At 33.0% G+C, this 25,824-nt stretch overlaps 1 protein-coding gene across 21 annotated transcripts in view; it reads left to right on the forward strand.

Annotated features, from left to right (window-relative positions):
• Glut1 (Glucose transporter 1) overlaps positions 1–25,824 on the forward strand; it is a 942,408-nt gene that overhangs the window by 908,275 nt on the left and 8,309 nt on the right. For 2 of the 21 annotated variants that reach the window (XM_081744233.1, XM_081744239.1), the window contains one exon: positions 2,053–2,121. The exons of the other annotated variants lie outside the window; for them this stretch is intronic. In XM_081744233.1, the coding sequence (XP_081600359.1) occupies positions 2,053–2,069 (17 nt within the window). In that variant the 3' untranslated portion in view covers positions 2,070–2,121. The remainder of the gene's footprint in view (positions 1–2,052; positions 2,122–25,824) is intronic. 21 annotated transcript variants of the gene reach the window in all.

Below are 25,824 nucleotides of genomic sequence, written 5' to 3' on the forward strand. Positions count from 1 at the left end.
TTATTTTTAAAATAAATAAATAAATAAATAAATAAATAAATAAATAAATAATAATAATAATAATAATAATAATAATAATAATAATAATAATAATAATAATAATAAAAGCTATCCATGTTTTAGAAGCAACTAACGTACTTGTGTGGGAACATAGACCATGCTAATGTGTTAAAAGTAAGAGCAAATCAATAGTGTAGAATCACAGCGCAAATCAATAAAAAATAACTCTTACAAAATTGAGTGAGTATACATATAATATAAAATATCGAATTCAATGATTTTCTTTGGGTAAAATTTATAGAAAAGGATGTGCTTCAATGGAACCTTTCTACCATTTAATACAATTGATATTACGGTTGTTAGCATTTTCGAGAAAATATCCTTTCCTTTATTACTGTCAATGTGAAACAATCAAAACTCAACCTTAGGAATGATCTGCTTCAATGTTTTTGTCTTTTTTTTTTTATTTTTTTTTTATAAAGTTCTCTCAAAGTTATCACTTGTTTGTTGATATTTAGTATCCGATTTCTTGAACAATTTAACTACTTTGTCCCAGGAAAAAGTCGAAAAGTAAAAATTTCAGCACTAATGTTTGGTGGATATTACACTCTTTCATTTATATCGCAATTAATAAAAGTGATAATGTTCCAATAATTTGTTCACGTAAATGGTCAATTATATAACTAAACAGGCAATAAAACTCGTTTTAAAACATGTTTCCAATAACCAGTCATGTGTGCAACTTTTGCAACCTCGAAATTTACGGTAAAGTATGACTTAGGAAGTCTTTCAGTTCTTCAAGAATTTAACTTTATCAATATTTTTATTTATGTACTAACATGCAACCTCAGCTTAATTACAGAAAAATAACAGTCCTTTATATTTTATAAAACAAAGAACAAACTTTCATTTTAAAATATGACTAATAGTTCTAACTAACCTTTGAAGGACAAATTCGTGAAATACGAGGGTAAGTCAAAAATTATCCGCAACGTAGCTATAACGTTTCTTATATTGTTCATACTGACCTCTGTCCTTGTTTGTTTTATTGTTATGCTGTTGTGGTCATGCGATGAAAGTTTGATCCTAATTCCTCCATTTGTTTTCCTTTTGTTGTAGATAGATCATGGCCGCTCCATTAAAAGTTTGCACCAAAGGGCAACAAACGAGCAGTGATCCGGTTTTTGTGGTCGGAAGGTGTGTCAGGGCCCACAACCCATCAAAGACTTTCGGCACAATATGGGAACAGTGTGTTACCGGAACGGAGTGTCTACGAATGGATTGAAAAATTTAAAAATGGTCGCACAAGTGTCACGATCATCTACAGCTCCTTCCTCGTGCGTAACACTGCTGTGACCATATTATTTTTTTAAATCCAATCGTAGACACTCCGTTCCGGTAAGACAGTCCCTCTATTGTGCCGAAAGTCCTTGATGGATTGTGGGCCCTGACACACCTTCCGACCACAAAAACCGGATCATTGCTCGTTTGTTCCTATTTGCTGCAAACTTCTAATGGAGCAGCCATGATCTATCTACAACAAAAGGAAAACAAATGGAGGAATTAGGATCAAACTTTTATAGCATCACCACAACAGCATATCAATAAAATAAACGAGGACAGAGGTCAGTATGACCAATATAATAAAAGTTATAGTTACATTGCGGATAATTTTTCTTGCCCTTGTATATTGAAAAAGGATTAGAGGGCACTAGCGATAGGGTTTCCTTTAGTGTATATATAAATATATCGAGGAAATATGAATGAATTCATAATAATGTTAATTTTATTTGTGTATATTTTTTGTTACAAAAACAACTAGTTTCTTTTTCATTCAATCAAGTAATTTTTAACTTTTATTTTTTATTAGAGATTATTTTAGGAAACGAGCAGTGTATTTAGTTACAGTGTTTTCTTGTTTATTATTCAATAAAATTTATTTTAATATATTTTTTTTTACAAGTAATTAGTTAATTTCCCAAAAGAGTTGTAGGAAACTTGTTTCTGTTACCTGCAGTTGTTGTCTCTACTTCATATTTGAAATGATTTCAGGGTATTACTCGCAGTAAGGTTGTAACAAGAAGCTATTACTTGATCTGAGGACATATTTTGGAACGAAAGGTATGAGTGATCCTTCTGTTATATACTATTTCAGTACTTCACCAAGTCTTCAAGCAAATCACTGGTGTTTTGTCGTTAATTTACACCACTTTCTTCTTCACAAACCAGCACTCTTCCATATATATATATATAAATACATATATATATCTTGATGTTTAAAACTTTCTCCTTATCTACTAACGGACACTATTTGTGCTTCGCACTATTCTATGAGTTCTTTGTGCACAATTCATCACTAAGTATCTATGTTCCCCTTCAAATTGGGATGTTAGTCCACTTGTAAATATTATGTTTTCACATATACATGTTAAAAATATCAATTGTGGCGAAAGTTCTTTCATGTACATAATGTCTGCGTATTCTAATTATGTGGCAATATTTTGCATAATGTATATATATATTTAAAGTCGTAACATCTTAATATAACATTTAAAACATTCGAGAAAATTATACTAAAGACGAGTTGCTATAATGTGTTATAACAATCAATGGCTCTTCAGTTATTTTGAGCTTTTGAGGATACTGGCAAAAAACCCATTTATAACGTTCTGTGGAAAGCACAGAAATAAAGTACTATTGACAGCAGATTTTTCTTTGCTTTCGTGGAAATGTGTATTATTGAAAAATTCACGAAAGCTTTCCAAGTAGTCTACACGCCAGAATTATGGTCGGGCGTTAACGTAAATAAATCAAATACTAAATTAAATATAATTAGCAAATATTTTGACAAATATTTTACGTCTCTTTAGTACGAGAAATTGCAAGAAAAGGTATTAAATGATATTTTCAAAATTCGAAGAAATAGAAATCGAATATTATCGGACACCAAGACAGTACTTGTACTCTTGACATTGTTAAAATATAATGTAAAGTTACTTCCCCCTCTCAATGTTCCGCACAAGTAAATGTAGTCAATGGATTGTGTGAAGACAGTCCATACTCACATGACATCGACATATACAAGAGATGGTATGGTAAACACCACGCCCAGCGGCCTGTATTTCTAAGGTTTGCCTAGATGCTTATTTGTCAGTGGCTAGACGATTTCCTGAGCATCACTTGGACGAGCTGCATAACGAGAGAATTGAAATCTCTTCCAGGGAGTCCAAATCCGGGCTTTAGTTGATAGACGCCTTATGTACAACGCTACCATGGCTCTGTTATGCAAGTGTACATACTTGAATTTTGTAAATTCATCTCTTTTATTATTTCTTTCATTGTTCCGCTTGTACTAGTATCCACTGTGGCAAATTTCTTGCATTTTATCCGTGGAATACATAGCAAGTTGTTGTACGTTTTAATACAAAGATATATATATTCGAATATTGTATTTATTGTGAACTGAATTTCGACACCTTCACTTTCACTTTTGTCTTCAGAATTGCCACCGTCAACTATTTCACCTACAATGTGACGTATAGCGTTTCCAAGCAATCTACAAAATCATAAATAAAAAAAAAAGCATTTTTTTTTTACAGAACTTCAAATAAAACGTCCCACTCAGCAATACAACATGAGATGCCAGGGAACCTCAAAGTAAATATAATCTTGAACTTCAAATATTACCTAAGAAGGAAGATAAATGGCGATATCTTAATATCCAGAGTCCGGGAGTACATAGAAATAACTCTGACATTAAATTTCTTCATAAAATTGTTATTTGAAACTTGAGATCGGAAACATTACTTCAGGAACTATCCTTACGTGTCCGCTTTTGCATAACCCGGTATATCCACCTATTCCATCTTGCCCGCCCTAGATTGACAATTATACAGAGGTCTCTTCTTCACAGAATACCGAAATGTTACAATCATTTAACAACTGATGTGTACATTTTTTCAAGCTACCCGGTGTTTGAAAGAGCAATTAAACGAGTTTTGGCGAAATAATATTACTTTTGCACTTTTTGTTTACACTGTTGTTTCGTTATTTGTTTTGTTTTGTTTTTTCCTTGTTTGTTAACATTCTCCTGTGTAAAATGGCATAGTTATGCTGTATCTAGGAATTTGTTCAATAAATAAAAAATAAAATAAAATAATCCGTAAAAAAGCAACAAAAATTTAAATTTGACAAGCACATATCAATACAATAGTAGATTATGACTCGACTCAAAAATAGAAAATACAAAGCCACGTCAGAACGTTCAGTGTGACTTCTGTAGGTAACCGGTGGGCTGTTATAGCACCTCTCTACCTATTCCATCGTTAAACTTGAATTGCGATGATTCCCTCTCTTATCGAAGTCGCTTGTTACAAACATGACATGTTCATCCGTAGAAGCAGCAATTTGGTAACCCTTGGAAATGATGTGCAAGAACACCTCAGAGAAACGAATATGCTTTAGCATGTACCCAACCCATTAATTACTGAAAACACAGTGCAAAAGATATAGTGGGTACAGGAAAATATGGAATATCATCACAGTTGTTAAACTAGCCGCATGTTTTAAATCAGAAAGCAGTTTAAATTAATCGGTACTTGGTTCTACACCAGCGTTTCCCAAGGTTTCTCAACTTGCGGCACACTGCAGGTGTAACTTTAATTCTCGCGGTACACTCCTATAGATGTTATTATTATTATTATTATTATTATTATTATTATTATTATTATTATTATTATTATTTGTAAATATAAAATACAGTGGTATTTATTTTCCTGTGATTACTGATATCCTTTTCACAGAGAAGAAAGGCTCTATCACTGTTTTTACCCCCGTGGTAAATCATTATGTTTATTTTTCATTCTCATTTAAAAATAGAAAACAATTGCAATGAAATAAAAAGGACTCAGGTTTTTAAAAATACACTTTCTTTTTCGATAACTGTATCCAACCTTCCACTAAGAACGAAGATCACTAAATAAGGAACGAACAAAGAAATCTCTTTTACTTTTAAAACACAAATGTAAGTAATTTGTATGCATGTTTGCTTTGCAAAAGGATTGAATGATATTTTAAAATTTCAAGTTACGAAATAGTCTGCAACAATAAAGAAAAAGCGATAATGGTCATAGCAATGATAACAAATACTTTTTTCAACATTAAAAATGTACAGAAATGTAACACAGCATGAAACTTAAAATTGTAGATTTATAGTAGAGGTTCATAGTAATATGAAATACAAAAATACATTTTTTCCAATCTTGCAATTTGATTGCTATAGAATTAATACTTTTGTTTCGATCTCCTCGCGGCACACCAGCGGCCCATTCGCGGCACACCGGTTGGGAAACGCTGTTCTACACACGATACTAATTCAAATGACTATTTTTGTTTCAACGTACATAAATCCAACACACTTTGTTTTAGTCGTTGCAATTAGTATCCAAGTACTAAATTACAAAACCAAAACCAAACCACTTACCGTAACGGCCCATTTGTGAGCCTAAGCCTGCTCCAGCGCCATCTGCTAGCGAACGGCTGAACTACGTCCAGTCTAGTGGCGAGCACGCGGTCAGTGCGCTGTGACGCCCTGTTCCTAACAGGCGCATCATGAGCTTTCCAGATCTAGTGTCCGTCCCGTCTTGTTTTCACATGACTCCGCAGTTTGCCTCACGACGCCGGGTGGACGCCGAAAATTGGGAAACACCGGCCGGGAATCGAACCCGGGCTCACGCGGACGTAAGTCCAACTTTCTAACCACTAGACACATTAATAAAATATAGAGTTCGTTTTCTTTTAAAGAAAAATATTTGCACATGATCCTCTTAATACATAACTGATACTGGATTTTGTTGTGGCAATAAAATATCGAAAGTGATGAGCGAAAACTAGAAAGAACAATTTGTTACACAGATTGAAAATTACTTTTGTTAAAGTAATGTTAAACTTGTAGGAACTTCGTGTCCGCTAGTTTTCTCGCATATCTACCGTTTTTCTCCCACTACCTTCATTTGTCTATCTTTTTATCATCATCATTAACTTGTATTAATCATTAAGAGGGCTGACTATTAAATATTTTTCAAAAGCTAACAATTTTTCTTTTGCCAGTTTTTCGTAAGTGAAAAGAGATAATGAAATGTATCTTACCCCAATAATAAATAATGTTATTCTACACCCGAAAATACGAATCGGAAGAATTTTCAGTGTTACCATCCATAGAAATTACAGTTTGACCAGAATTTGAATTACCCAAAAATGTAGGTTATGGCAGCGACTAGAAGAATGAACTCAACGACAATTGATGACTTATCATGCTGTCTATGTTCCTTGTTAGCTACTTTTTAAATAATATATGTATTTTAATTCTACTGTTTACTAAAAAATATTTATTTTGTACTCTTTATTACAAAATAAATACAAATATTATTTAAAAAGTAGTAAACAAGGAAAACAGACAGCATGATAAGTCATCAATTGCCGTTGAGATCGTTTCTCTAGCCGTTGCCATAACCTAGATTTTTGGGTAATTCAAATTCTGGTCACACTGTCATTTCTATGGATGGCAACACTGAAAATTCTTCCAATTCGTATTTTCGGGTGTAGAATAACATTATCTATTATTGAGGTAAGATACATTTCATTATCTCTTTTCATTTACGAAAAACTGGCAAAAGAAAAATTGTTAGCTTTTGAAAAATATTTAGTACTCTGCCCCCTTAAGTATTCTAGAACTAACAGAGCATAACCCTATAACGTTAAGCTAAAAGTTTTATAATGGGTGGTGGATCGCTCACTTCTAGTGCGGGGAGATCCTGGTTTGATCCCAGACAATGTGTGTGGGGGGAAGTTTCTTCGAAGTTCTCCCATATTCTCATTCTACCAAATCTTTCGTTCATTTTCATAAATAATCCGTTTTCTTTAGTCTGTAGAACGTACGAGTGGGACAGAAAACTGAATGATTTAATTTAATTTTTAAAAGTTTATAATGTAAATTCTATTTGAAATTCTTTTAAAACTGTCCGTATTTCAGAAAATTATACATCGGTTGCAAATCTATTTATTTCCAAACCAAACACAATTGGAAATCAAACTTTCAAACACTCACACTGTTCGTTCCTATACTTCAAAGCATCTATGAGGAGAGGGGGCAATACCTGTCAAGGTGTTTACATTCAGTGCTCAGACTCTCTATTAGCTTTCATTTTTTTAATTGTGAAGAACTGGTTAACATCAATATAACTTTTTCTTAGACAGCGTGTTTCATTTTTACAGAAAAATGTGGATCCATGATACTGGTTGAATTATTTTGACAATGAATGATAAATGAAGTTAAGAAATCATTACATTATTAAGTAATAAGTAGTAGCTAGTAATTTCATATTAGTTACTGAGGATTGATGCTTCTTTCGTTGAAATGTCTGAATTTGTTGAAGGTGGTACATTTTGGTTGGCATGCACTTCAAAGTTTTCAACCTTAAAAGTGATGTACGGACTTGAATCTATTGTTTCAATTTCTTCTAAGAAATTGTGTATTCTGGTGAAAAAAAAACAAAAAAAAAAAAAAACTCTGGATTATTGGTAATTATTGAATCTGTAATAAATAGCGCATAATATTCATGGTAGTGTTTGCAATCTAACACGAATACCAGCGCTATAACAGATGTAGACTTCCATATACTTCCATCAGGGATTAAAGATAAATTGTCCTTTTTCGAATCATCTGTTTCTTTTATCGAATTATTCTCTGAAAATCATAGCATTATCACTGACCTGCAAGCAGTAATTACAAATACTTTATATGAATAATAAGATTCAGAATAACCAGTTAGTGTACATTGTGGTAGTTTTTTTAGTAGTATACATTGTATCATTAATTTGTTAGAGTACAACGTTCCTTTTTATATGAGCTATGGACACAATCAATATATGAGCTATGGACCTATCCGAACCATATGTATTTCCATTGGGGTTTTGTAACCGACTATTACCTTTGCTTTTGAAAAGAATCTCATCATGGTAATATGGTAATATACGTACAAAAGCAATCAATTCCGTACCTAAACGTGTTAAAAGTTTAAAACACGCCTTTCTTTGAAAGTCTCTTTACTCTCTCTCTCTCTCTCTCTCTCTCTCTCTATATATATATATATATATATATATATATATATAAATAAATTCGAATACATATTATACAAGAATGAGTAAATTACACCTTTATACAAGATAATATTCATTGCATGTTCAGAAATTATTAACAATATTTAAGCCCTACGTGACTTAAAATACATAGGCCTATAATTAACATATTATCTTTCTGAAATTAAGTTAGTCCGTAATAATCTGGACTTGTTCTGCGAATAAATTAATTTACTGTCCACATTTCTTCTCTACAAACTTTCGTTATAGTTGCTAAAGTTCTTTATTTTCCATTTTCGTTATTTCTCTCACTTCGGTCTGTTCTCGTTTCTTCAAACAGAGTCCTATATTTGATCTCTTTGAGATATTTCCTCATGTACACGAAAATAAAACTCACTCTTTATATTTATTATAAATACTTTGCTTGCTTCTAGGAAAAAACTACATAAAACACAAGAGTAGCTCATACTTTCTTTAAAATGTATTAGAGAAGATGAAACATGCAAAATCACGCATTACAGTGTCATCATTCAAAACATAATCATTTTGTTATTTATTGTACGAGAATACTAAATATACTGTTGATTTAGATATATCGTTTCTAAGAGATTTCCTTCGAAAAAGCATCACTGAAGAACAATAGTGAAGACGTAGTCGACTTTTTTTTATTTATTTTTATTTTATTTTTTGTATTTGGTCTAAGTTTTTATCTGTGTTACTTGATTTAATAGAATAAATCTCTTAGACCAAATACTATTCTATTAAATCTCTTAGATACTATTCTATTAAATATCTGTGTTACTTGATTTAATAGAATAATTAAGTTAAAGAATCAAAGAAATCCACAGGTAACAAATACCCTAAACGAAGGCAGTACTTTAGTGTACTCAGAGCCTGCTCTACCATATGTGCAACCGTGCATTTGCACGGAGCGACAAGTTTCAAGGGCGGCATAACTTGTCATAACTATATTATTTCAAATAAATATTTCTTGTTGGAAACAGACTTCATGATGATGATGGTAGTTAAATTTACGAAGCTGACCTTCTATTTGAATACTACGTTCATAAATCATATTTAGGTCGCATTAGTTTAAAGTCACATAGACTGCTAAAAAAAATGGTCAAACAAATCCCGGCAAGAATTGCTTGATTGTTGTCAAATACAAGAACTCAATTTTCGAACACCTGTTCCATTTAGTTAGTTATCACAGTTTTGATATGAAAACTAGTCTTGTCTTTGTCACAAACAAGTTCCTTATCATTGAAGGTAGAAACAAGTTTTTCATTTTTTTTTAACAGATAAAAAAGGAAAATCAAGAAATAAAGATAAAAGTAGTAGTTGCACTGGAATTGCAAACTGATATATTGAGATTGAAGCTCGATATTGAATTCTATAAAAAGGATTACCATCTTTCCTCTACAGATGTGTTTGTTTTATATTTCACTAACATAATAGATTATTATTTGTTTTATTTAAAAAAAAGGATCTATATTTGTACAAAAAAGGAACATATTGTATTTGTAGTGTTTAAGCCTTTTCTGAGTTTGAGTACCCTTTCCTTCTGCTTCGTGGTTCATGATGGGGGTAGGATACTTAAAATAGTGGCTTTTAAGATTTCTTCCTTCTGGAGAGAGAGAGGGAACGGCAAATAGTGCCATTGCACGGGGAGGCAAATTGCCTAGGGCTCGCCCTGAGTTTACTTATAGTTATATCAAATATTTAAAAGAATTTCTTCTAACCAAAATTTAAGTGCAGTGGAAGTAGATTTACTTCTTTAACATGTATGAAGAAACTAAAAATGACAGTTTGATATTCTGTTTAATTAATCCATAATTTAATCAAAATAATACAGCCAGAGTAGGAAATGCGTTGTGCTTTAAATTCAAATATCTTTATTCCTAAAACTAAGTGTAAAATTAATTTTTTATTTGAGTTCTGATGTTAAAGCCAGTTCTAACTTTGCAACAATACTAAAAACAGTGAATGAATAGAAATGAAGTAATACGCTTAAAACTTGAATCGAGTTCAAAAGTGACAAGCACGAAAGAACTATGTCCTGTAGAAAATAATATAATAACTTTTCTTTTACCATTCATACAGTTTCTTCTTCTTCCTTCAATAATTGCTTCATTTTCGTTTAATTGTGTTATCATCATCATCTTCATCATAGATATTCTGCCATTATTCTGCCTTCATCATAGATACAGTTCCTTCTTATCCGATGTCCAAACCAGTTTCTTTTCTTAATATCATCTAAATTGTTCTTTCCCCCCCACCATTTCTAACACCCTCTCATTCGTTTTCCATTCGACCCATCTAATTCTCTCTATTGTTCTCCACACCCACATTTCGAAAGCTTCCAGTCGTTTTTCATCATTTAATTATGTAAATACATGAAAATAATAATTAAGAAGGTTCGGTAATTGTTATAATTAAGCATTATTACACATTTTATATTCCTCTATTTTACAAGACTGCGTTCTAGATTATCCTTATAAAGGAAATAAAAACAAATTTTTAGTACTGGAGGCAATGTTGAGATATTTTTCTTATTCAATAAATAATTAGATTCGGTTAAACTTCCGTGGAAAATAGTGAATGCTTTGAAGTTCAATGAACTCGTACCTCTAACTCCATGTTATTATTATTATTATTATTAGAAATAGTAGTATTTTTGCTAAGCTATGTGACGAAGATTAAACTCTGTCAATATTTAACTTTAAAAACAGTGAAAGATATGAGATATACTTTCAGTCGTAGAGTGTTCACGTCTGGTGTGTGGGGTGCCTGGTTTCATTCCAGCCCTCGCCAAGTGAACTTTATAGTGAACAAACACCGTGTGCGCGGGTTTTCTCGAGGTTCTACAGTTTCCTCTCACTTTCTTCATTCCACTATTTCATTCGTTTTTCATAATGACCATCTTTTTTAGCCTAGTAGGCATAACCGTGAGACGTAAAACTCGAAGATTTCATTTCATTTCATTTTACGAGTGACACTTTAGTAATGGTGAAAGTAACTGCATTTTACATGAATTTATACTATCTTCCCAGTTTGAGACTTAGGTTATGGTTATTTAATAACAAATAATGCACAATTTTGGTTAGGAAAGGAACTGACATATTTATATACTTTTTCCACTTTTAGTGTTCAGACCAAGAACGAGAACGCAGGGAGGATGCAAATATAATAGCAATTATAAATGTGCTACTAGTAGTTCAGCATAAATTAATAAAGGATACGGGCTACCGCACTAATGTTTCTTGCTCTCAGTTGAATTGAATCATAACATGCTGTAGTTATTACGGAACCGTTTATTTACAAAGCGTGAACAAAATTATAACAGGCGCTTTTAGAAAACTGTATCAAACGTAAACACCTTCAGAAGCAAGCTACCTCTTGGGAATTTTTTTCACGAGAAATTATTCATGCCATATTGCAGAGTTGATACAGAAATATGAAATCCTAACAAAATTGTCGAAGTCATTCTTGAGAAGATCGTCCGTGAAGAACATCTTTCAAAAATAAACTAACATTTGTGGACTTTTTCATGGAAAATCGTTTGTGCTTATTACAGAATTGTAAATTTAGTATTTGTTAAAGAAACACTATTAAATCAACTTCAGTTTTTGAGCAAATTGTGCGGAAAAGTTTTAAATGAAAAATTATTTATACTATAATGCAGGTTATTAATGGAATATTTATTTATGATTTTTTTTTTGGGGGGGGGGGGGGGAAGGAGAAAATTCTCCGGAGTAAACTGACCACTAAGAGTAAACTACACCTTGTAAAATTTTTAATGGAAAATCATTTATATCATTTTGCAGACTTCTTGAGGCAACATTTATTTATGAAATGCGAACAAAATGGTCTCAGTAGCTTCTCAAAAGAATCGTCTGGGAGAAACTTACCACCAAGAGTAAACTACTCTTTGTGAGTTTGTAGATGAAAAATAATTTATACCATGGAATATTTAAATATTTAAATTGACAAAATCGCCTGAGCCTTTTTTAAGAAAATCGAGCAGAAAATTCACTCCCCAAGAGTAAACTACCTCTTCTGGATTTCTTAACTCATTGGCACACACAATTTCTGGAAATTAAAATACGTTTAGGCAAGGTTTTAAATTATTTTAGAGAAAAATTGACATACTGCACGCCATACTTCATAATTATTTAGGACTAATTGAAAAGTTCTGCATAGTCATACCATCTATTAATGAACAATGAATTTACATAGTGATGAAATGTTCAACATATATACTAAGATTTTAGTTGGTAGCGGGAAACGATCCGGAGAGATGTGGAACGGAAAATTTCTGAGAGTCTGAATTTTGTTGTTTTACGAACATACGAAACTTTTCCGTAAGTTAGCGCCAATGGGTCAATGAAAAATGATTTATACTACCTTGTATGTTCCTTAGGGGAACATTTGTTCATGAAATGCGAACAAAACTCCCCGGTCGTTTCTGAGAAAATCGTCCGGGAAAACACCCGCAAAACATTAAACTACCTCTTTTGGATTTTTCCAAGAGAAACGACTTAATACAGGAATATAGGGTTGTTAGTGAAATACTGATTTACGGAACATAAACAAAATAGTTAGAGCTATTTTCTAAAAAAATATCACATTATTAAAATTTTCACCCTTCAGTAAACTACCCTTATTTTTGGTGGTAGATAAAAAAATTCGTTTATCCTCTTTGGGTAATTATATAAGAACTATAAGTTTAAAATTTGATTTCGATACGTTGAACGGTATGACCTCTAGGCGAGTGTACATCAGGACGAATGGACCAACAGACTAACAGACAATCGAAAAATAACATTTTCGGTATGTAAGTGTTGTGACACGTGTAAATTCGTTGAAATCTCGAATACGATTCTTTTCACGAACACCGTACTTCCTTTTCTCCTGTCGTCGCTCAAAAGTGAAAAGAAAGAGAAAAAAATGGAAGTCAGTATCTTATAATAGATTTTTTCTTGTTACCACCTGTGAAGAAAATTTTAGTGAAGAAACTTCATAGCATGTGTTCAATTTATAGACCATTCTTGCGCCGTACATTTCAGTACATTTTCAATATTGATATTTATTGTTATTATTACACGTAAAATAGAAACTTATATGATGATTCTACATAGCTTAACTTTTATTTAATATGAATTCTTTTGTGTAAGTATTATTACTAGCAGAAATAAGGCAGCAGTTTATATAAAGTAAATAAATATTACTTCTGTCTGAAAAAATATTCTAATTTCCTTGATCTACTACTAACAGTAAGGAAAGCAATATTTATTACCATTACCGTTAAATTCCCACAACTGAAAATGAAAGAATTATAGGCTTTATTTCTTCGCTTTCATATACATCAGTGGACAATTGACAGAATCCATGCTTGGTACTAGTAGAGACGGAAACGTATATAATGATTTGTTAATAAATACTTAATTTATAATTATGTAATTGGCATAAATCATTTTCCATGTAAAACTCCATAAGCGGTAGTGTATTCTTGAAACGTATTCATTACGGATAATTTTCTCAAGAATAACTTTGACAATTTGGTTCATATTTCACAAATAAACATTTCTCTAACTATCCTACAATATGGCATGAATAATTTCTCATGAAATAATACTCAACAGCTACCTTGCTCTTGAAGGCTTTTTTCCTTCGATACAATTTTCCAATAGCACCGATTATAATTTTGTTCATATTTCGTAATAAACGGTTTCGTAATAACTACAGCACCACTGATTCAGTTGTAGAAGTGAGAACGAGAAAGTTTAGTGCAGTGGCCCGTACCCTTATGCTGAAGTACAACTAGCACATTTATAATATTCTATTGTATATGCATGCCCTGCGTTCTTGTTCTTGGTTTCAACATTAAAAATGGAAAAATATATCACTTAATCATCGTTTAGGGTGATAATAGAATTACAAAAAAATCTCAACACGGTATGCAAAATAGATTTTATTATCATGCTTGACTGTCGAAATTAGTGCGCATCATAGGAATAACTAGTCTTTAACAGTTATCTATAGATAAGTGCAACATGCTACAAGAAGCAAGTGAAACACTATTTGTCGGACAACATACTTTCAGTGAACGGTAATTCAGATTGAGTAAATTTTCTTGTTGTTTCATCTTTATGCATCCTTACGTCAGCAATGGGTTGGCAGCTAAGACTACGACAATTATACACGAAAATGTGATCAATTGTTATCATTAGGCTACGAAATATTTGAGAGTTTATTAACACAGTCGTCTCTTTCAAGTAATGCCACAAGAATCAGTTATGCCCTGTTAGATCCGAAAACCATCAGACCAGTTGATATCCTATTGTGTCTAGTGTAGCTATATACAAAAGTGTCTTTTAAAGCAATTTAGGGTTTGATGCTGTAGTTCCATTTATGCTGGAACTAACTTATGTTGCAGATCTCTCTTGCAGAGCAGGATAAACAAACGATTGAGTCATAGTTCGGTTTTAGTTGCTAGTGACTGATATTGCATTACTGCTTTCGTTTCTCAAAAAGTAATAATTGACGATTTATTGTCAGTGGTGGATACTTTGATTTCAACCCCATCTCACAGAAAAATTTCTCTTAGAGCACCATGCAAATAAATTTTTCGTGGTGCCTTAGGAGACGATTCTCTTCTTTTGTGCCTTGTTAACATACATAAGTTCGAAAACTGGCAAAAGTTAAGAAAACTGGTAAAAGTAAAGTTACGCATATCCTCAGAGTATTTGAATTATAGGTTACATCATTGAAAGATAGCAAATAATATATGTAATGAAAAAATGCATTAATTATTATATTCCATTATTATCATTTATTTTTGAATTCACTTATTTTTATTATTTATTTTCTCATGCTTACTTATAGATTGAAGAACATAACTGAACGAAAATATGTTTTCTGTTATATCAGATCGAATTAAATTGAGACTTCTAAAATTATCTTAAAAAATATGTTTCTTGTTGCGTTAGCCCCAACGAATTAGATTAGGTATTTACTGAGTATTCATTCAGTAAATACAAAACCATAATAAACCTTGCTTGAAATTCTACGTACATTAAACGAAACTCAAAACATGAGACCAGACAAAAAATAGTCTCGCCATTCTAACTAATATTGGTCCATTTCTATCGTTGTACATGGCATTTCAGTGGTGATATATGATTAAATGATCCATCACCACTGACGGATGACTATTGTAGGTAATTGGGGTGAGTGTGCCCGTCGCTTGTATGTAAACATCTTGTCAAGTCAAAGATGTGACAAAATTAAAAAGAAAAAAGAAACAAAGACCTTTGTGTTTGCCATGCTCATGGGTTCACATTAAGTGAAGTTGACCGAATTGTTGGTGTATCAAAGAAAACTTTCTAACGTGTCTACAAGAAATGGCATAACACACATGTGAACTAGAAATGGCGTCAGATCTGTGATTGCAAAGATTCCAACTCAGAGGTAGCGCCGATGCACCTGCTTAAATCCGTGAATGCAGGTCCATACTAACCAATTCCGAACGATACTGGAAAAAAAATTGCAATGAACATTTGGAGTTCAGTTCCACGAAAGAGGGCAGTTCCCCCTATGGTGCCAGAAAGTTGCACGTCTTCATTTAGCTCCAGAGCACAGATGCTGGCCTGTAGCGGACTGGAAGGATGTAGGGTGATCCGATGAGTGCAATGTTTTCTGTATTATGATGATGCAAGGCTTGGAGTGCACTGAAACTGCAATGAAGCATTTTACTCGCCTATTTGGAAAGTATAGTTTAAGTTCTGTATGTGGGGGTTTTCATTCCTGGACTTTTGCCCACTCATACACGTGAATATGCACATGAATCAACATGTTTATTTAGACATTCTCAATGTACAGGTGTTGCCATTTCTTCAAATTCTTACAGTGAATGTACAGTGGACACCCTTATCTTCCAATTGTCATGTTCACAGGGCTCAAAGTGTTTGTACACGATCTGAAGAACATTCAGGCACAGTGTCACAATTGATCTGGCCTGCAAGGTCCTCATATTTAAATCCAATTTAAATATGTAAGACCATTTGAAACAGCGCGTGAAACGTAGAAATAGGCATTTATGTAGTTTACAAGAAATACAGAACCTAATGATGAGCGAATGGATTTACATCACATACATGAAATGCTTCATGGAGTTATTTTCAAGCCGGATGCAGGCAGTTGTCCAGACTAGAAGCGCTACCCGGTATTATGTAAGTTGTAGGGGTAATTATTTTTTCTTCATCACATTTATGTAATGACAAAACATAATATATCAATAAGTATTAACGCACTATAGAAGAGAGCTAACCCCCTCTGAACTTTTGAATCCAGTGTCCCATATTAATGATTTTATTGAAGTAATCAAGAACTTGTAGATCTCTGTATAAATAACAGAATACTATCGTATCAATTGGTGGCTTCGGTTTTGGTTTCTGGATTGAGTACATTTGAAAAGAGTCAAATATCTGTATTGTTACCAGTGGTAAAACGTAGACTCCTGGAACTACGGGAACAGTATTCCGCCATTGTGTCCCATGTTGCATCATCTTACACAGTACATTTGTGTGTGATTGATGACAGTGAAGCTTGTAAAAGCTCTGAATCACAAATTATGTAGTTATGCTCATTCAGAAAATCATGCGAATAAAAGCCTCTGTTGCGAACCCATTTATGGGACACGTTTCTTTTATCTTCAGCTTTAATGATCAGTGTTAAGGCTATATTAGAAAACGTCTACAATTAGGCATTGGAAGGTATCACTGGATATTGAACATTGGATCATTGCAGAGACAGTACAATAATTATTTACTCGAGTTCGTATACAATTTTTTAGTATATATTGCGTTTACGAATGAATCCTGGATCTTTGTTCATCTGATTTCCTATGATGTGTCTCCACTATAAATACGGATGTCACGTTTTTTAAATATAAGAATTTATATTGATGTTACCACTTTCATTAGAATTTTACCAAGATATGTTAAATATTCAATTATTTTCTAGTTAACAGTTGAACTGGAAACGAATGTGTGTTGTCCTGCTTTTCTAGGAGTTGTCTTTATACATCAGAAGGCAGTACAATTGCTTGTAATAACTAAGATCAAACATGAAAATAAATCACTTTGAAACATTAAATATGTTAAGAACCACTTTAGTCATTTTCTATTTCTTCTTACATACATATACACAAATATTTCTTGTCACTGTTTTTGGATATTACATTCGAAAGTTAATAAATAGAACTGATGAAATCCTTTTCATCATGCAAATAATACTGAAACTAGTATCAGTTGACCTTTAAACGCTATTTGTTTCGGTTGATTTGAATTATCTTTATGTTAAGGTATTGGGCAGTTTGTGTTCTGTCTGTTTATATTATGCATACTATCTCTTGTTGATACTTCGTTGGTTCATAGATCTTCATTATCTTAACACATTGTGAATTTTCTTATATAGTCGTTGATTACAAGATAATTTGCTTGATATAACTCTTAATTTCGTCTTCAGTAGGCTTTGGATATTCTGTTGGATCTACTTTCTGGAAGTAAATATATGTAGTACAATTTATTTAATCAAGCAAATTCATGTTGGTACACATTATCGGTTAACAAACTAATACAGATTAATACCCTTTTAAAAAATTAAAACTTTTTCGCCTAGATTGAATGTTATGATAGGTAGAAAGGTAGTGCTTTTTTTTATGGTAAAAATAAACTTAAGGATTCGCTTTTCGGTGTCTATCTAAAGCACAGCTGAAGAAAATTATCTGACAAAATCCGGGAAAAATCTCTCAGTGTGTCATACCTTGTGTGCATTCAAAATGTTTTTGCAACGAGTTTGTGGTGGATAGCATCGGCTCTGTGGGTTTTCTCAAACTTGCACTTCGGTCTCCTCCCATACTGAAAGGAGTACCGAAACTATAATGTAACAGTTTAATCATAGGCAAATTTCCATTTATTTCTTCCAAATTTTTACTAGTTGCAAGTAACAACCAAAAAAGTGCAGTATTATTAAAAAAAAAAAAAAAATGAAAAAGGTATTTCGTTATAGCTTTTACTTCAGCAAAATTTTCTTAGACAAGACCTGCAATTGCTTTCAAATAAACACTTTTGTTTTTGGAAATCGCAACACCAAGAAAGACGTGTGAATTGAATGAGATTATATAGCAAATTCTTTACATTTTGGAACTGTATACTATCCCTCATCATATATCAGCAAGGTTTTAAGCCTTCAAGTGCTGCGATCAGAGCCTCCACATCGTTATATCGAATGAAATAGGCGTTGGGTATATTTCTGAGGAATTGATTGCACGCTGTTTATATACGAGTCAAAGCACATCAACACTGTCTGCTGAAGGACTGTAACACACAATGTACCGACCAACTATACTACCCCATATATGTTCTGTGGGCCACATGCCAGGTGACCGTGTAGGATAGAGAATCAGCGCTACTTGTCGTTTCTCAAAGAAGAATTGCACATTCCATTCTACATTTAGTTGGACATTGTCCTGGTGAAATGTGACGTTCGAAGTTGTATCGAGGAAGGACGTGACAGCATGTTGATCTTCACTGGTGTATAACAATGTGTAACAGCCTCTACCGCATGTTGCACCCAATAGCACCCTCAACTGCCGTTGAGTTGTATTGATGTTCGACAATGCACCTGGAAAATTGCGCCCACTACAAGAACGATTTAATTCGTAGGCAGCCATTATTGTTGAACAGGTTCAAACGAGATTAGCCCGCGTTCACCAGCCCATTGTATCTTAAAGTCGGATCAATTGAAGCTGAAGCAAGGGCATGGGTGCCGTAAGTCCAGTGTTCAGAAGACGCCGTCGAACCTCCAAGAAAACAAGTCCAAACCTGTTAACATGCTCTGACAACGAATTAATACCTTTGACAACGCTGTTATGGTCTGTTACTGCCATGCAGGCAAGATGTCTATCATCTCGTTGTGATCACGGTTTGTGGTCTGCTACCCAGTTGTTGAAGTCCAGTTTTCTTTCTTCCTTGCTTCAATACTCGCATCATTGTCGTGGTGACATGTGCTATTTGGGACCAATTTCACGGCACGAGAAACCCCGTAGATCGACTATATGACTTCGCTTCAACACAGTCGTCTATTAATATTGCACTCTTTGATATGGACAAGGTATAGTAAATGCCTGCCCACACTTTGATTTCTTCTGTATGTTTCACTACATGAATGATGTGTAAACCACCCTAATCCGAACAACAAACAGAGACTGCTGCTCGAACCACACATGTACTATTCTACTGAAACTGTAATCGTTAGGTCATATTTGGTCGTATGAATCCCATGAGTTTGGACGTATTTTCATAATTTCATCTTGGCGTTGCAATTTTCACGAATAGAAAGTTTCATATCTTGGAAGATGGTATATATCTTGTACGCTGGCCACAAGTAGTCAAGATGTAACCAAACAGGTATTAGCAAGTTTAAGTGGTCATCCATAACCACAGAACTCAAAGAAGTATCTATAATACATGGACTTCTATTTGAACTCCCTCATGGTCAAATAGACTATTTAAACTTTAGCATGCACGGCACTAGACTCAATTGCCTGTGGTGCTCAAGATTATTCACTTCCGATAAGAGAAAGCAGGCTATTGGTTAAGAATTTTAAAATTATGGAGTTAGGAGTGAATGCGATAATTATGCATCACAGAACTTAATGCTCACCACCTGATGAAATAAAGTTCTTTACGGTTACAGCACCATAGGTTCTTACTGTGAGGCAATAATATTTGCGATGTAGAATTCAGCTAGTTTTAGGGTCATCATTGTCTCGAACTATCAATGCGGGATGTGTATACTCTTCATAAAAAGAATGGCGAGTGTTCAAATACGGTGTATAACCCATAATGGGTATTGTTATTATTTGATACCTCCATCCTGTTGTTTATTCTGTAAGTATATATTTATAGTTATGGAATTTCGTATACGTAACAGTGACAATCTGCATTTCAAGTTTAATCAACTGCAGAAGTTTTTTGTGCTGCAATTCCTCAAGGACATGAATAATCAGAGATCTAAATTTGTAAATCTTGTCAGCAATGTCCATCTCATTGTGCAAAGTTTAGACACTATGAGTTTTTCGATTCTTGAATCATAGGCATTCAATGAAATGCAAAGTAAACACATAAGGGTTTAGCTTCGCTCAGCTTTATTATTATTATTATTATTATTATTATTATTATTATTATTATTATTATTATTATTATTATTATTATTATTATTATTATTATTATTATTTTATCAGTGCTGACAAACGTCCGTTAAATCAAACTTGTGAGACCCAAGTTTGTGGGAATTTGTAACAATACATAATAACTACGGGATTAAAATATTAGAATGTATAGATTTTTAAGACATTTTCAAGTCTTAAGAAAATTCACGTTTTTTTCTTGAAACAAAAGCAAGGAAGGACTTTAGTTATGAATAATATTTTTAATAGATGGAGATAAGAACTCAAATACTATGGAAATTTATTTTCACGAACATGAATTTTATACTAAAATCGTCTAAAATAGTACACCAAGCAACTAATATTATACTTCTTTTTTTCATTTTCTGATCAAAAACAATGATTAAGGAATTCCTTTTCAAATATTCTCTTAATAATCATTATCCTTTAATTACTAGTACTTATTATCATGTGTTGAACATGTAATCGTTAAACTGAATTTCTGTAACTGTACTCAGTTTCTCCCAGTGGATTGTCCACATCAATATTTAATGCTTAAAAGTTCCAGTTGTCAGGTAGGTGTCAATCACGATATGTATCACTATTTCTTCACTATTATCATTACACAAGGTAGATGTTTATTTAATATCATTAGGCACAAGTTTGAAGCACAAACATTGTAAAAAATCACTGTTTTTTCAGCACTTTTAACACATAAACAAATATATTTATTTGCTTCTATTCTCTGAATATGCACTTATCAGGAATGTTTTCACACTATCGCACAGATATGCATTTATTCCAACTTATCAGAATGACTCCATAGTACACATGAAGGATTTTAATTAGTTACATTATTCATTCCTTACTCTTAAATGCTTTATTTGAGGAAACAATTTTAGCTTACACGAAGAAAATCTATTACAACTGGCAGAATATTGAAAAAATTGAGCCGCAGCAAGCATACACAAAACTGATGCTACATATTTTTACATTCTTTTGCCAAAATAAATCGCTGCTTGCATATTACAAGACAATATCTCGATGGTTGCACACAAAATGTTTTTAAAATGCATGTTTTAACATTTTAATATCAAGGCGAGCACACATTCCATGCTTTTAAGTTTGTGGTTAATTTCATTCAGAATTACTTTCTGCCTAAGATTACACTTATTTTAATATAATATTAAAATGTACTTTTTAGTAATACAAAAGGATAGCAATGGAATATAAGTTAAAACATGTTTATGAATTTTGCCTACACTAAAATAAGGTCATAGGGAGGAGAGTGTTTATAGAGGGAAATATTTACGAAGTTTTAAGTACTAATACTGTGGTTTAATCCTAATTATCATGACCTTTAGATATTAGAGTAATTAGAATAACATATTTCATGTTATTGCTTCCTCTATTTATAGAAGTTAGATAGTTCAACACCTCTCTTGAGCTTGAAGATTAAATGCAATATAATTTTCTTCACTTGTATTTCTTATTAAAGAAGAAACTTTCCATGTTATTCATTAAGCAACTATATCCTATATGCCGTCTTCTTTTGTGTTCCTTTAACATTTTGCTGCTTTTTTAAAAGAGAAAAAAGTGCACCACTTCATTTACAGATATTAATTATCGTTGCATATGGTGATATACCTTTCTTACTGAAGCTTAATTGCTTACAAATTAGATTCCAATAACTATATTTTCTTATTTTATTTTTGTTTCTAATAACTTTCATCCTACATCCTTTAGTCTGATTTTCTTCCGTATGCTGGTCTAGTTGCTATTTTCACACATTTAAAACAAGTTGACGATGGTGATAGATGTATTATAAGGATAATGTCATTCTTTTATTGCATTTCTCAATAAATTCTATTGAGTGAGTGATTCTCGAGGACATCATATCAGTGTTTCATTGGGAATAATATCTATTCAGTGTGTCTAAATTGAAATTGTTCTACAGATTTTTTCTTCTATACCGTAATATTCGTAATTACTATTGGTTGATACCATATTACAAACACCTTACGTACGTTCTTATGGCGAATTTTTCACTTTCATTTAAATTATGTGTGTAGTAAAATGAATATTTTTTTAATGATTTCTTTTGTATTGTCATCCAATGTCTTAATACGAAAATCAAACGAATGCTCCATTTTGAAGAACCGAACTTTGAATATCCTAATATGGAAATGATGTAACAATCATCTCGACTCTTACAAAATTGTTTATCAGCACATATACTTTCTTTCCGAAGTATAATTATTTCTTACATGAAAATTCAACATTTTGATTTGAGAAAATTAGATTCACTTTTTTTTTTCACTTGGAATGTTAAACTCTATGTTTGCCCAAGGCCTAATATGACATTTAGTTTATAATTGCTTTTCTTTTGCCCTCCTTTAGATACCTAGCTACAGAAGGACTTTCATTTCTTGAAATTTAGAAGAATTTAATTTTCCATTTTGTTTTGGCATCATTCATACTTCCAGGATATACTGCCCTAAATGTGTTTCTGGTCTTGCCTTTTCGGTAGTTTCTGAAAGTTCCTAAACCTTTGAGTTCGCCAATGAATAAGTGAAAGCTAACGCTTACAGTTATATTTTATATTCGAAGTACCGAAAGTGGAGTGGAAGATGAATTGCATTCGTTTAGAAAAAATAATAATCCATTTGTTTGATTATATTTGTCAAGTAGATAGTGACATTACGTCAATAGAGCATAACATTCCAGCATTTATCACTTCATCCCCTAACTGAACGATATTTAAATTTGTTGTATGTTCTGTATTAACTGGTTGTAGTTTTTCATCAAGGCTGAATCTTCTAGAGGTTTGAAGCATATGTTGCTTATGCCTTTTTCTTCTCCGTATTTATTTTCTTGTTGTTTTTTTCCGATTCTTCAAATATTGTTTCCTCATTTTCTCCAGTCAATTCAAAATATTTCTACTTGTATGGTGGGACATAGATGAAATAGCGTAACAAGGTATTGTGATCGTATTTTTCATTTCACTAAAAATCTGCAAAACTTGCTGTCCTGTAGATTAATATAGTTATCAATTTCGTGTTTTGTAGCACAATATGTAATTGTTATATACTTGTATATCCTCGGAATACGCGATGAGTGATAGGAAAGCTTATTTTTTTACTAAGACACGCGTAACAATGAGCAAGCTTGCTGTTGGAAGGATCTCCAGCCTTGAATTTAGAAATTTTTAAATTCTAGCTCTAGTTCCTCGTCTATTTCTCCTTTCTGTTTCATAACCTGAGAGAACAAATTTTAAATATATGCTACTTCATCATTTGAGCAACGGAAAGATTGGATATAGCATTTCTATCTATAGAATGCAAATGGAAAAAAAATAAACCATATAGTATTTAAAATCGCAGTATAACTGTGTATTGCATAACATTGATTCCAAAGTTAACACAGCCCGATTGAGGGACTTAGTTCTAAACAACTAGCACCGCAAGAATCTTTGAATCTTTACCTTTTTATATACGAAGTGGGCCTATATTTGCTACTATTTAGAGTGTATTTTTTTAAAAAAAATAAAACATGCAAGGTGTCAGGAATAGTAGGGGAGCCATTTGACGTATTCCACAACATGCAAGTTTCTTGTTCACTTTCTGTGGATATATAATGGAGATTCCAATAGTCGAACACTGAAACACTACTAGATCCAGAAGGAGCGTTTGGACCGGGCGAACCAGCTGCTGGAAGATGAATGTAGGCTCGAAATATGCAATGTTTCATCAAAACAGAATAAACTAGTGCATTATTTGTCATTTTAAAGCCATACAACGGCATCATTATTTGTACCATTTACAGGAAGCTATTAAATTTAGTAATAGTTCGGAGAAAAAAATCCGGGTGTAGACGAAATTCCGTCTGAGTTAATTTTAGCTGGAGGCGAAAACTTGTGGAACAAGATACACAAACTCATTCTCCTTATCTGGAACAAGGAAGAATTGCCACAAGAGTGGAAAGAATCAATCATTGTTCCAATTCACAAGAAAGGTGACAAAACTGACTAATAATTATCGAGGCATTTCTCTTCTGTCAACATCCTATAAAATCCTTTCAAATATTCTATTAGCAAGATTGACCTCATACGCAGATGAAATTACAGTGCGGATTTAGACGAAATCGATTAACTATCGACCAAATATACCATTCGCCAAATACTGGAAAAGAAGTGGAAATACAAAACCCCGGTACATCAACTATTTATTGATTTTAGAAAGGCTTACGACTCGGTTAGGAGAGAAACATTATACAACGTTCTTACAGAACTTGGAATACCGAGAAAGCTAATTAGATTAACTAAAATATGTTTAAATGAATCCCAAAGTAAAGTCCAAGTAGGAAAACTTATGTCCACGAGCTTTTTCGTAGAAAATGGCCTGAAACAAGATGTGTTGTCGCCATTATTATTCAACTTTGTTCTGGAATACGCTATAAGGAAAATTAAAGATAGCAACCAGGGCCTAGAGTTGAATGGTATTCACCAGGTTATGGCATATGCTGATGATGTAAATTTAATAGGGGATGACAGGAGAACAATAGAAAGAAATGCAGAGATCTTATTAAACGCTTGTAGGGACATGGGTTTAGAAGTAAATGCAGAGAAAACTAAGTACATGGAAGTGCGTCGGGACCGTAATACAGCAAATTATGGATGCGTTAAAATATTAAATAATACTTTTGATAAAGTGGATACTTTCAAATATCTAGGATCAATATTAACAGACGAAAATCATATTCACGAAGAAATTAAATGTCGACTAAAAGCAGGGAATTCATGTTATTATTCAGTTCAGAATCTCTTGTCGTCGCTAATTCTGTCGAGGAATTTGAAGCTTAAACTATATAAAACGATAATCATGCCTGTTGTTCTATATGGTTGCGAAACATGGTCGCTTACTCTGAAAGAAGAATATAGACTGAAAGTATTTGAGAACAAGACCCTGAGACGAATATTCGGACCCAAGAGGAACGGGAATGGGGAATGGCGGAAACTTCATAACGAGGAACTACATAATTTATATTGTTTACCAAACCTGGTCATCAAGTCTAGAAGACTTAGGTGGGCAGGTCATGTAGCTAGGATAGAAGAAAGTAGAAACGCTTTCAGTCTTGACTGGAAGGCAAATCGGGAAACGATCATTAGGAAGACCTAGGTACAGATGGGAGGACAATATTAAGATGGATTTCGCAGAGATAGGAATGCAAAATAGAAACTGGATCCAGTTGGCTAAGGATAGAAGTCAGTGGAGAGTTTTGTGAACGCGGCATTGAACCTCCGGAGTCCATAAGCCATAGAGTTAGTTAGTTAATAGTTCGGAGAAATACATGTGAAACTGTGTATCACAAAATCAAACGAGCTTAGAAGAAAAAGGGTAGACTTTAGGGTGTGGTTGCCGCCCCCACCGCTCTCTCCGTGGATCCGCCGGTAC

This window comes from Thermobia domestica, chromosome 17, assembly GCF_964235325.1.
Source record: "Thermobia domestica chromosome 17, izTheDome1.hap1.1, whole genome shotgun sequence".
NCBI lineage: Eukaryota > Metazoa > Arthropoda > Insecta > Zygentoma > Lepismatidae > Thermobia > Thermobia domestica.